This window comes from Macrobrachium rosenbergii, chromosome 9 (assembly GCF_040412425.1).
Source record: "Macrobrachium rosenbergii isolate ZJJX-2024 chromosome 9, ASM4041242v1, whole genome shotgun sequence".
Classification (NCBI taxonomy): Eukaryota; Metazoa; Arthropoda; class Malacostraca; order Decapoda; family Palaemonidae; genus Macrobrachium; species Macrobrachium rosenbergii.
In genome coordinates, this window is record NC_089749.1 from 44541796 (window position 1) to 44553937 (window position 12142).

General features: G+C 40.8%; 1 protein-coding gene and 2 non-coding genes across 3 annotated transcripts in view; all 3 read left to right on the forward strand.

Annotated features, from left to right (window-relative positions):
• LOC136841751 (serine/threonine-protein kinase Chk2-like) overlaps positions 1 to 12142 on the forward strand; it is a 129341-nt gene that overhangs the window by 83147 nt on the left and 34052 nt on the right. Inside the window, 1 exon segment of the mRNA XM_067109009.1 lies at positions 11589 to 11792. Coding sequence (XP_066965110.1) covers positions 11589 to 11792 — 204 coding nt within the window.
• LOC136842189 (U6 spliceosomal RNA) lies at positions 1336 to 1441 on the forward strand. The gene has a single exon (XR_010854190.1). It is a non-coding gene; the product is annotated as a U6 spliceosomal RNA (small nuclear RNA).
• LOC136842182 (5S ribosomal RNA) lies at positions 2952 to 3070 on the forward strand. The gene has a single exon (XR_010854188.1). It is a non-coding gene; the product is annotated as a 5S ribosomal RNA (ribosomal RNA).

Genomic DNA, 12142 nt, shown 5'->3' on the forward strand with positions numbered 1-12142 from the left:
TAAGGTGAGGCTATCGAAGACTTTGATAGTTCCTCACACTTTATGTATGATATGTAAGGGTGTTCAATGCTCTATGATAATCGGTAATGAATGTGTGGGATTGTCTGAGGGTGAGTGGAAGAATATGAAGCCTATATGCTTAAATTGGGCGTGATAGGCTGAGGAAATCTTCCTCTAGAGTGCATCCTTAGATGGACAGTCAGGTTTTTCTCTACTAGTAACCCTGTAGTAAATTTTAGTACTAACCCTGTAGTTTGTTGCTGCAGAAGGTAATTCCCTGGCTCGTGTGTGGAGTCAATGCGTGCTCTTGAAACTAAAGTGAATGCAATTCAAACGCATAGTGTTAGTGCTAGTGCCCCTAGTGTTGTGGAGGGGGCGTCAGATCGGCCCTATAATGCCTCTAGGCCTGGACCTCTGTTGAACTCCCAGGACCAGGGAGGGGGCATGTCGAAAGCCGCATGAGGGTTACGGGGGCTTCCCACCGATCTGGCGTCCCTTCGGCAGGTCCTGATGACGCTACCCAGGCTGCCAGGGATCGTGCTCAGGCACGCATCCTGAAGGATTGCTTCTCGTCCTCCGACACGTCCTCCCCCGCCTTGGGTTGGAGCTCTCAGTTGGACTCTCGCCCTCTTAAGAGAAGCTTAGAGGAGGGACGCTTCACGTCCTCTTCCTCTAGACGTTTGTACTCTTCCCCGAAAGTTGCGTGGATATTCCTCTGCAGAAGAGAATAAAGTGTTTTTCGAATGATGACGCTACTCGACCCCCTGTCGCTAAGGCAAGGGCTAGAGCTTCTTCCCTGTGGAAGGAAGTTACGTCTCTCGCCCCTTTCCTTCTCTCAGGTTCAGCCCTTCTCCGAGAGAGTTGCTTCTCCAACGCTAAGATTTTGTTGGGTTTGCAACAACAGCTGGATGCTCTCATGAACCTTTCAAGATTCGAATCTGCCTGTTAAGAGGTACAGACTTTCACCTTCGTCTCCTGCTTCGTCTTCCTCGTCTGCTAGATGTTTTGGGGCTTCTCGTCTGTCGTCTAGAGAGAGTGTTTAGTGGCTTCCTATTCGTCTTCCCGATTTGAGGTGTTGGACTTTTCTCTTGTCTCGCGCCAGGAGCGCGTCTTGCTCTTCGTGCGCTTCTCACGCTTCACGCGCGCCTCACCTTGGCGCTCGGTGCGCGCTGTGACTCTCTTCTAGTACTTGCCATGGAGCCTCTCGCGCGTCACGCCATGACGCTCCGCGCTCGCCGCCATATAGCTTCAAGTCTTGAGTTGACGCCGCTCCAGTTGTTCATCATGTCGCACTACTACCCGCTTCAACATCTGATGTCCTTCTTAATTTAGCCAGTACTTGCTTCGGCAGTACATATACTAAAATTGGAACGATACAGAGAAGATTAGCATGGCCCCTGCGCAAGGATGACACGCTAATCGTGAAGCGTTCCACATTTTTTATGTTTACTATACATAGTCTAGTTGACGACTTTTTTCGTTCGCGGGAGTTCCCGCTTACGTATCGGCGAATCGGAACTACTTTCACCACTCACTCAAGACCCGCCAGCTGCGGAAGAACATCCTCTTTCGTCACAGCCTTTGTATGAAGAGAAACTTCTTTCGTCTTCTTCTTCCTCTGATTATCAGACTCTGGCTTTTTTCTTAAGGATCTGTTTCCTGAGACTTTTCAACCTTCGGCTCCTCTCTCTCCACCTTCGCAGTTGTCTTTGTCTTAAGGGGAACGTTTGACGAAAAAATCGGAAATCAAATTTTCTGGGATATTTTATATATGGCATCATACATGTCCTGACTATCTTCTCAGAAAGTTTTATTTAAAAGTTCGCCACAGTTAGGAGTTAAAAATAAAACAGTAACCCTATCATAGTCAAAATTACATTTTTCGTATAATGTAATGATATTGTCAGTATATCGGTGGTAATTTCCTTTTAGCTATGAAATAATATCTAATGCGATCTATGGCAACCCTGTGGACATAGTACGCATCAGCGAAAGACAGGAATGCCGCAGGGCAGTCAGTGGCAGTCAGTCAGTAGCAGCTCAGAGCTTGACTAAGTAAAACGTCGCGCTGCCCAACCTGAGCCGTGTTTTGACACTCGCTTCATTTAGCTTCATTTAGCGAAGTTATATTACTTTGCAGGTCTATTTTTTGGCTTTTCAATATGTCATAAAAACATCAAACTGTGTAACAGCAAGCAAATAAATACACAGAGAAGCAAAAAATATCGTTTTTCTCAAAACTAAAGTTATCGACATTCAAACTGCATCTCCTTCATAACGATTGCACCGATCTCAATGATACAAAAAGTAAACGAAAGCTAAATATTTGTCTACAAACAAAGGGGCTTCCATGGGAAGCAACATGAGACCCGCACCACGAGAGAGAGTTTTTTCCCGAAGGAATGTCACTTCAAGAGAGGTAGCAAGTGACTCCTTTCATCTCCAGACTCCCTTAGCAACCAGGCTTCATTTTGCACAAGCCTGGAAAGAGTGAGGGGGCAGACGTTTGGTCCCTCCTACTGTTAGAGAGAGGTTACTTGATTCCCTTCCTGTCTCCTCCTCCTTTGTTTTTTGTTTCCCAACTGCCTTCCTGTCAAACAGAAAATTGTTTGACCTGCTCGAACAGATGTTCGAGAGGAGAGCAGTGGAACAGGTCTTGGACTCGGTGTTCCCCGGGATTTTACTACAGATGGTTTCTAGTCCCAAAACTTTCAGTAGGCTGGAGACCCGTCTTGGACGTCAACAGGTCGAACAACTTGGTCCGGAAGGAAAAGTTCAAGATGGAGACCTCGCAGTCAATACTAGGAGCCCTTCATCCCGGGGATTGGATGGTATCTTTGGATCTCCAAGATACTTATCTTCACGCCCCAATTCATCCACGTTCGATGAAGTATCTCAGGTTGTCTTGGGGACTAGGCGTACCAGTTCAGGGCTCTCTGCTTTGGACTCTGCACAACGGCCATACCACGTTGAAAACACCGCTTCTCGTCCGATCAGCGAAGTTAAGCAACGTTGGGTCTGGTCAGTACTTGGATGGGTGACCGCCTGGGAACACCAGATGCTGTTGGCGTCACATTTTGCTCCGAGGGTGTTTACACGTCTCATGAAAAACGTTGCGATGCAGTTGCACCTGTCGCACGCGTCAGGATCTCACTCTACTTGGGCGACTGGTTGATTCGGCGTCGTCGAAGCGAAGTATCTGGAGGACCTTCAGTTGACTCTGCAACTCGTGAAGTCCCTGGGACTTCTGGTCTGTGGAGAAGTCGCAGCTGATCCCCTCACTGTCCATTGTGTTTGGGAATTCAGATGTATTCAGCGGCTTTTATAAGCGTCTCCGTCGCAAGAACGGCAACTTCTATGTACGAAAAAGTCTCGGCCTTCTTGGAAAAGGAAACATGCTAGGTGAGGGAAGGATTGAGTCTGCTGGGGACCATTTCCTCACTGGAGAAGTTTGTTTTCTGGGAGTCTGCATCTCAGGCCTCTTCAGTTCTTTCTGTTGGAGAACTGGCAAAGCAAGGAAGACTTGAAAGAGGAATTGAGAATTCTTCCTTATATAAAAGAGGATCTGTAGTGGTGGCTCGATCCAACGAAATTGCAGAAAGGGATCTCCCTCAAGCTTCTGAACCCCAACCTAGTGTTTTTTTCCGACGGGTCGTCAACAGGTTGAGGGCAACACTAGAGGGAGAGGAAGTGTTAGGAACCTGGAGAGAGGAACAGGTGTCCTGGCACATCAACTTCAAAGATTTGGCGGCTATCTTTTAGCTCTCCAATTCTTGAGGTCCAAGTTTGCAATCGTGTAGTTCTAGCAAACGCGACAATACTACTTGTTCCCTGTTCAGCCTTGCAAGAGAGATTATTCTTTGAGCCTATGCTCGCAACATTTCGATTCTCACAAGTTTTGTTGCAGGGTCGAAAATGTTCGAGCAGACCTGCTCTGTTGGCGCCATCAACTCCTGTCGAAGGAATGGACCCTTCATCAGGAGGTTTGCCAAGATTTTTGGAAATTTTGGGGTCGCCAGCTTGTGGATATTTTCACGACCTCAAGAACAGCGAGGCTCCCCTCTGAAGCTCATCTGTACTCGACCCGGGGGCAGTTGCGATAGATGCTCTTCCCTGGGATTGGACGGGAATAGATGTTTACGCCTTTTTCCCGTTCTAAATTCTGGGAGAAGTCATACGCAAGTTCGCGGCCTCACAAGGGACGAGGATGACTCTCATCCCCACGTTTTGGCCTTGAACCACTGGTTCTCGGAGTTTCTCTTCTGGTTGGTAGACGTTCCGAGGACCCTTCCTATGAGAGCAGACCTGCTCATACAAACCCACTTCGCGAGATATCTTTGAATCTCCCCGCTCTGAACCTGACTGCTTTCAGACTATCGAAACTTGGTCAGAGCGAAGGGGTTTTTCTGGCCAGGTGGCACGGGCCATCGCTAGAGCCAGAAGTTCTTCATCTAAGGATATATCTAGCGAAGTGAGCAACCTTCAAAGGTTGGTGTAGAAAGAAGGGCTTTTCCTCTTCCTCTATCACTGTGATCCAGGTTGCGGATTTTCTCCTTTACTTAAGAGAAAAACTCGATATTGCAGTTCCGACTATCAAGTGTTATCGGAGCATGCTTTCGATTGTATTCAGACACAGAGGATTAGATTTGTCTGACAATAAGGACCTCCACGATCTTACGAGCTCTTTCAAGACGTCCAAGGTTCCTCAGCTAATTCCCCCTGCTTGGAACTTGGACGTAGTGCTCAAGTTTTTGATGTTTAGTCCTTTTGAGCCTCTCCACTCTGCATCTCTTAAGGATGTTACTCAAAACGGCATTCCTCACGGCTCTGGCGGCGGTGAAGAGAGTGAGCGAAGTTCGAGGCCGTCATGTGGGCTTCAAGGAACACAATGCTGTCTATTCTTTAAGCCCTAAGTTCTTGGCTAAGAATGATAGGTCTTCTAACCCTTGGCCTAGACACTTTGAAATTAAAGGTTTAGCAGACCTTATTGGACAGGAACCTGAGGGAGTTCTATGTCCAGTTAGAGCTCTCAAGTACTACCTTAAAAGAACACAGGACACTCGTGGTCCCTTGGATATTTTATGGTGTTCTGTGAGGCAACCAGTTAAACCTATGTCGAAGAATGCACTGGCATTCTTCATTAGGGACGTCATTAAGGACGCACACTCTAGTTGTGACGACTCCAACTTCAAGTTGTTGAGAGTTAACGCTCACGAGGTGAGGGCAGTTGCTACCTCCATGGCGTTCAAGAAAAATATGGTACTCAGTGACATTCTTAGTGCCACATTTTGGCGAAGTCAATTCGGTGTTTGCCTCACACTCTTGGCAAGATGTTTAGGTAGCATACGAAAAAATTGCTTTTAGCTGGGACCATACATTGCTGCTTCAGCAACCTTGGGGACAGGGGTAACTCTGATCCTATCCCCTTTTTAATTGTGTTTTTATGGTTGTTGGGTCGACTACTGGAGGCAGTCTTCCCAATCCTTTGCAAACTAACGCTTTAGGTGTTGGTTAGGTGGTTAGTAATGCTCTTTTGTCCTCTTTGTATGGTCTATGATCTAGTCACATTGTGGTCACGCCCCGTTGACAGATCATCTAGAAGTCGCCAGCTATATAGGTCACTACCTCGCTGGGGTCTCTAGTAAAGCAGAAGCAGACTAGAGTGACAGTAACCACTCAGTCAGCTACGCTATCAGATAAGGAACCAAAATAATTTTACCAATAATTGGTTTTTTTCCTAATTCTTGGCTGTCTCTACCCCCTCCAAAGGTGGTATTCAGCTATATATATATCTGGCTGGTAAGTCTCATGAACAAAATGATATTTTAATGATAAAATAAAGTTTGTTCATACTTACCTAACAGATATATATATTCATATTGCCCTCCCTCCTCCCCTCAGGAGTCAGTGGCGTTAGAAAATCTGAATAGAAAATGGGAATGGTTCCTGATACCGCCTCCCAGCGGCGGGAATGGGTACTAACCACCTGCCCGGCCACTGCGTGTGCCGCATGAGTTTTGAAATTCTGTCGAACTTGGAGAATACAGCTATATATATATCTGCCAGGTAAGTATGAACAAACTTTATTTTATCATTAAAATATCATTTCTCTGCTTAGGGAATGACCTTCCGAATGTACCCTGCAATTTCTTGGTGGTCATCAGTATATTTGAGGCAGCATCTTTAGGGGCCACAGTCCATAGATATATGGCATTCAGGAAGAACCCATCGATCTTGTACAGTACTAGGATAAGAATGTAATTGTGCTGTTCACATTCTTATCCTTTTGCCTTGAGTTATTACCCATGGGCCCTTGGACTCCTTTTCCTTGGATCCTTGGTGGATGCTCAATAAGTCATATAGTATACCCAGCTCTTAAGGACAGGTTGCTTCTCGCCTAATTTGTGCAGCTACATGGGGAAGGTGTAGGAGGGGACTGGCGTCCTACCTTCCTCCTGTTTTCTGTCCTCTTTCAGTGGACAGAGGAAGAGTGAACAAGCTGTCACAAGCTGGACTGGTGTGCTTGCAGGTGATCTGCATGTTTGAATATCCTATCTATAATCCAGTTTTGTTTGGATTAACAGATGCATTTCCTACCTTCCCTCTAGCGAGGTGAGAGAAAGACTGACTTTAGGCAAGCCAGTTGTTTATTTTTAGCTACATAGTCTTTGACATTGTGGGTTCATCCGTACCTTTCGAATCAATGGTTTTCATACTTTCCTTTTATTCAAGGTGCCCAGAAGTCTAATTCAACATCCCTTGTTCAATAGATCAGAGGTATGGTATCCTTCCTTTGCTCTCTCTTGACCAGGAAGAGAATACCAGGTGAGCCGAACTGCCAGTTAGTTCAGAGAATTACTTGGAATCCTCCCTTTCTATTCATGAAGGAAGAATTGACAAATTTTTAATTAATTTGTATTTTTCCTAACATACAAACCTGAGGTCTTTACATAAAAGGGCCACCTCTTACCACCCCTTATTCTTTTACCTAGGCCAAAAGGTAAACTGAAGAGATTGAATGCATATCAGTTGGGTGGGCAGTACTTCCACCCCTACTTAGCTAAATGTTACCATAACCGCCTTGCAAAATTTTAACAGCTGGATTTTCCAACTTCACTGAAAGTTATCCAAATGTAAAGACCTCAGGTTTGTATGTTAGGAAAAATACAAATTAATAAAAAATTTGCTATATCGCCAATCACACTGATAAACAGTAGATATATTTAAGACAACACCATTTTTTATAAGTTAGATCAGTGTATATGGATAACTTTAGATCAGTAAAATTTTAAAGATTTTTTTATAGTTGCCTAAATTCACCCAAAATAACTTTTAAAAAATATGATTACTTGCTGCGGATTTAAGCATCTAGTTAATATGTACATTATCAGTTTATTGATTTTATTCTTCATTATAGATATCAGTCTGTAAATTCACAGAACCTTCATTGTACCTGAGATTTTCCTGTCGCAGAGAGTTTGAAACAAAAAAATATATAAAAAAAGTTACACTTGGAATTTTTTTTTTTTGTTTTTTTTTTTTTTTGCACCCAACTTCAAGGGTAAGATTATGTTACTATCACTGCAGTTTGTGTAGAACCATAGCAACAAACATATCAAACCAGATTTCTGTTCGTTTCTTTTGTGTAAGAAATATTCATTACTATTTTTTATTAAGGGAATGTCAGAATTCACCATAGTCTATAGTACATAAGTTATAGGAGATGCATCAAAGAACTGATTGTTTTCCGATAAATTTGGGTGATGCATTTATTGGGCCAAGTTAGTTAGTATCTAATACCCACTGTTTAGGACAGTGTAGGCTTAGCCAAAATACACTTGGTGAACATTATTTGCCTTTTATTTGCACACAAGTACAGGCAGTCCCCGGTTAACGGCAATCCGGTTTTACGGCACTTGTCTAGCAATGAAAATCAGCAATTTTGGCGCCAAAAATCACCGATTTCCACTTATCGATGCCAATAATTGGGTATTGGTGCTGATATATACCTAACAGAGGTGCTGATAAGCCCCGAAAATCGCTAATTTTCCGCGATTTTGGTACGTGATTTTTCGGTTATCATCAGACCCTCAGAACTGAACCCCAATTTTAACATGACTGGGGACTGCCTCTATGTGTATGTATAAATAATTAGGCCTATGACAGTTACCCATAGCACCTGATACCATATTTGCTCTTTGATGTGTTCCTTTTATAATTGGTTTTTGAGGGTTTTTGGCCAACATAAATTTTAAGCTTGCATAATGGGTTCAGGAACTTAGCATATTTTACAGCATGTATAAGACGCACCCTCACATAAAGACGCACCCCTAGTTTATCAGGATATTTTGTGGAAAAAACCATTTTAATATTTTTCATCATACATTTAATGAAAGATATTTTAAAGTGATATGTGGGGAAAAATGTATGATTCTTTGCATGATATGCAATATTGTGAGAGTATACTGGAATAAAGTATGAAATCATATGTAAATTTACGCTGACCTTTAAAGGAAACTAAATGAAATTCATCATAAATAAACAACGTTTATGTGTTACTGCAACAGGCCAACAGGGCGGCTCCATGATTTTGTTAGTATCCACTCATTTCAAGTGGCTGACAGGCTTACGAAACTTATGAAAAATTGCTTACGATATGTTGGCAGTTAGTGGCTTGTTTTCAGTATTTTTTTGAATAATAAAATATTGAAAACAAGGCGAATTATCCGTCTGTTTTTATAAACTTACGAAAAAATTCCCTATGATATGTCGGCAGTTAGCCTGTCAGCCATTTGCAATAAGTGGATTTAAACAAATCATAGCACCGCCCTGGTGGCCTGTCACAGTAACGCATAAACGTTGTTTATTTTTGGTAAATTTCATTTAATTTCCTTTAAATGTGAGTGTAAATTTACATATGATTTCATACTTTATTCCAGTAACACAATTTATTGTAATAATTAGGCTTGTTTTTCAGCGTTTTATTATTAGCAACAATTTTTGTGCCTACCCATCTGTAACACGGCTGCATGGGACACAGGGCAGTTTTTTATACATTCAGAAATAAAAAAAAGTGTCTCTAATATGCAGGCAAATATAGCAACCCTTACGTATTTAGAGGATTCACAGCATTTACAGTGAGAACTTCTAGATTACCAGACCTATGTGCATTGTCTGCAAGTTTAACCTTCACAGTCTGGACTAAATATATATTAAGCACACCCCTAGACCGGGCTAAATTTATGGATGGCTAATTAAAAAAACTCATCAGTGGAAAGGAATATATGCACATGGTTCAAGAAAAAAAATTTTTAAAATTTTCTGTACCTTCCAGGTGAAGTTGAAAGTGAATATTTCCGACCCTGTTAGCAGCCTCTTTTCCAAACAACAGTCGTAAAGATATGCTAATGTTACCAAGTTTATAAGTGTTTTTTCTAATATTTTTTTTATCTTATTTTTTAAAATTATAATTACAGCTCACACAATATCATAACAAATAAGAACTACAGTCAGTAGGAAACCCTGAGTATATTTATTGTAAAGTATGTTACGAGACGTCAATAGATGGGAATTTTGGACAACATTCCCCTATGACATCTCAAGGCAAACTGAACTCCCTCTCCTGTGCCGACTAGTTATCACATTTGCCATAAAAGTTGCAGTGAGTCATTTATGGCCCGTGGAAGTGATCTGAGCTCTTTTCCACCAAAATTAATTAAAAAAGTATGGCATGAAATCTTAAACGTACATGTATGTTACCCAAAATTTACCCAAAGCTATAATTAAACATATATGTATGTTACCTGTCCACAAGGGGCTAAATTTGTTTACATTTTCTGTACTGCAGATGATGTTTTTGGTTTGTAAGTGTGTGCGACATTTTTTTTACAGCTTTAATGTACTGAAATAAATTTGTGGATACATTACTGTACTTTAATGGTAAAGCAGACTGGTATCTACATGTAGTTTACACATTTATGACCTGCTAAATTTTTTACTTTTCTAACCTATGCATATCTTCTGTGGGTTTGGCCACAAAATTAAAAAAAATATTCCCTTTAGTTACTGATGAAGATTCTGCTTGTACAGTACAGTTATCAAATTTACCAGTCTAAAACCTTTGAGGTTCAAGGATCAACTGTAGATTGTGTTTACCACATGATGGCATTAGTTGTTCATGTTATCAGTTATGAGATGCCAGCTTTTTTTTATTTAAGTCTGTCTTTTGTTCTCAAATAATTTGGATTTCATACTTGCCGCCTTTGTTTCCATGCATTTCCCATCTTGACTTTGTCAGTTTTATAGGAGCTTTGTTTGAAGATCAGTGGTCTTTTTTCCAATGCATATTGTGAAGTGTATAAACTTGGAAGTTTGCTAGATTGGTTATTTGTTCAAGGTAGTAGGTAAATAAAATACCTGGTTACGTTAACAGTAATAACACTGACAGGGTAGCAATTGAACAACTTATAATTGAACATTCACTGGAATATAGTACAATCATGCATCATGAAATGTCTGGTTACATAAGGTTATAACAGTTAAAAAGTTCAGATTGGCGAACAGGACAAATCAGATGTAACCGATGTAGCAATGCAACATGTCTGTTTGTAAACAAAGTAATTGTGCTACCTGTAATGCATGTCTAGATAGTTATAATAAGTATATGTGATACTGGTTAATGTGTGTACTGTGTTGTGCTTTCTGTAATTAATTAAATGAACTTACCCTAATTACAAATGAATAGTTTACTCGATAATAGTGTTGACTCATAGGCAGCAGCATCTAATTTCATTTGTTGCCTGTCTTTTGAGCATTGTAATGTCTGCTGTAATTTTTTTACCAAAATATATTGTGAATTGCCTCATGGTTCTCAAATGCAGCAAAACCAGTGCTACTGGTGGCAGCAGAAAGAGGCAAAGCAGAAGTATCAATTTAGAAGTGAAACAAAAGATTAGTAAACTACACAACAGTAGGAAATCAGTAGCTGGTATTCCTTTCAGCTTAAATGTCTCACCCAAGAATGACAGCTGCCCTGAAAAACAAAGAATAATTCTGTAAATTGTTAAAGGATCAGTTCCACTGAAAGCTACATATCAAGTGAACATGCAAGAGGGATCTGTATCAGATGTGAAAAAATGATTTGTGATATGGATGGAGGACCAGACAGATAGACCAATCTTTCTCAGGAAATTGGCCATCATTACTAAGGCACAAACTTCTCTTGTTTGATATCCTTAAAGAGAAAGTGGGACCAGACTATCAAATCAATTTTTTAGAGAATAAAATTTGCCACAGTGTAATTATGATTTGTGGATGGAGTAATATCACTTATATTTAGGCAGGCTAGTTATGATGAAAACTATCTGTAGATTGGAATTTTTGGGGGGAACTGTTTCCTTTTGTTAGAGTTCCTGTAAAGTTATGAATATCAGGATTCTTGTGGATTTTTTATTACATTAACATAAGTAACCAAAGCCCTATAACAAACAGCAAAAGCAAGTTTGTTGCAAGTCTTGCTTGTAACATAAGCTTTGCTGTGTAATGTCATTTTTATTTTTTCCTTTCAAATTTTCCTCATACTCCCACAGCCTAACATCATAAGACTTGAAGATGTCATCGATAGTCCAGAAAAGATATTCATCATTATGGAAGTGGCAGAAGGAGGAGAGCTGTTTGATCGGTTGGTAACTCAAAGGCGACTCCCAGAGATGACTGTGAAGTTTTACTTCTATCAGTTGGTTTTAGCTATTCAGTATTTACACATGAAAAACATCACTCACAGGGATATTAAGGTTTGTACTTTTGGCCATATGTGTTTTCATTCTGTATTTGATATATTGTTTAAAATATGTGTTCTTCCCTCTTTACAAAAGGGTATCAGGTTGTCTGTTATATATTTATTTATATAGATATTTGAAAGTTGTGACATTCTTGTCAGTATTGTGATAATTATCAGTCATGTGTCTGACTTTTTTGTAATTTTTTCAAATTTGGTTTCATATTACAAGCTTAGTTGGTACCTGGTGACAACACTTTTTTTGTTTTATTTAGGATGAATCTTACATATTGTTACAGATATCTATATTTTCACGCCAGCAGTTGCCGTTGGCATTCAAAATAAAAAGGAGATTGCTTGGCTGAC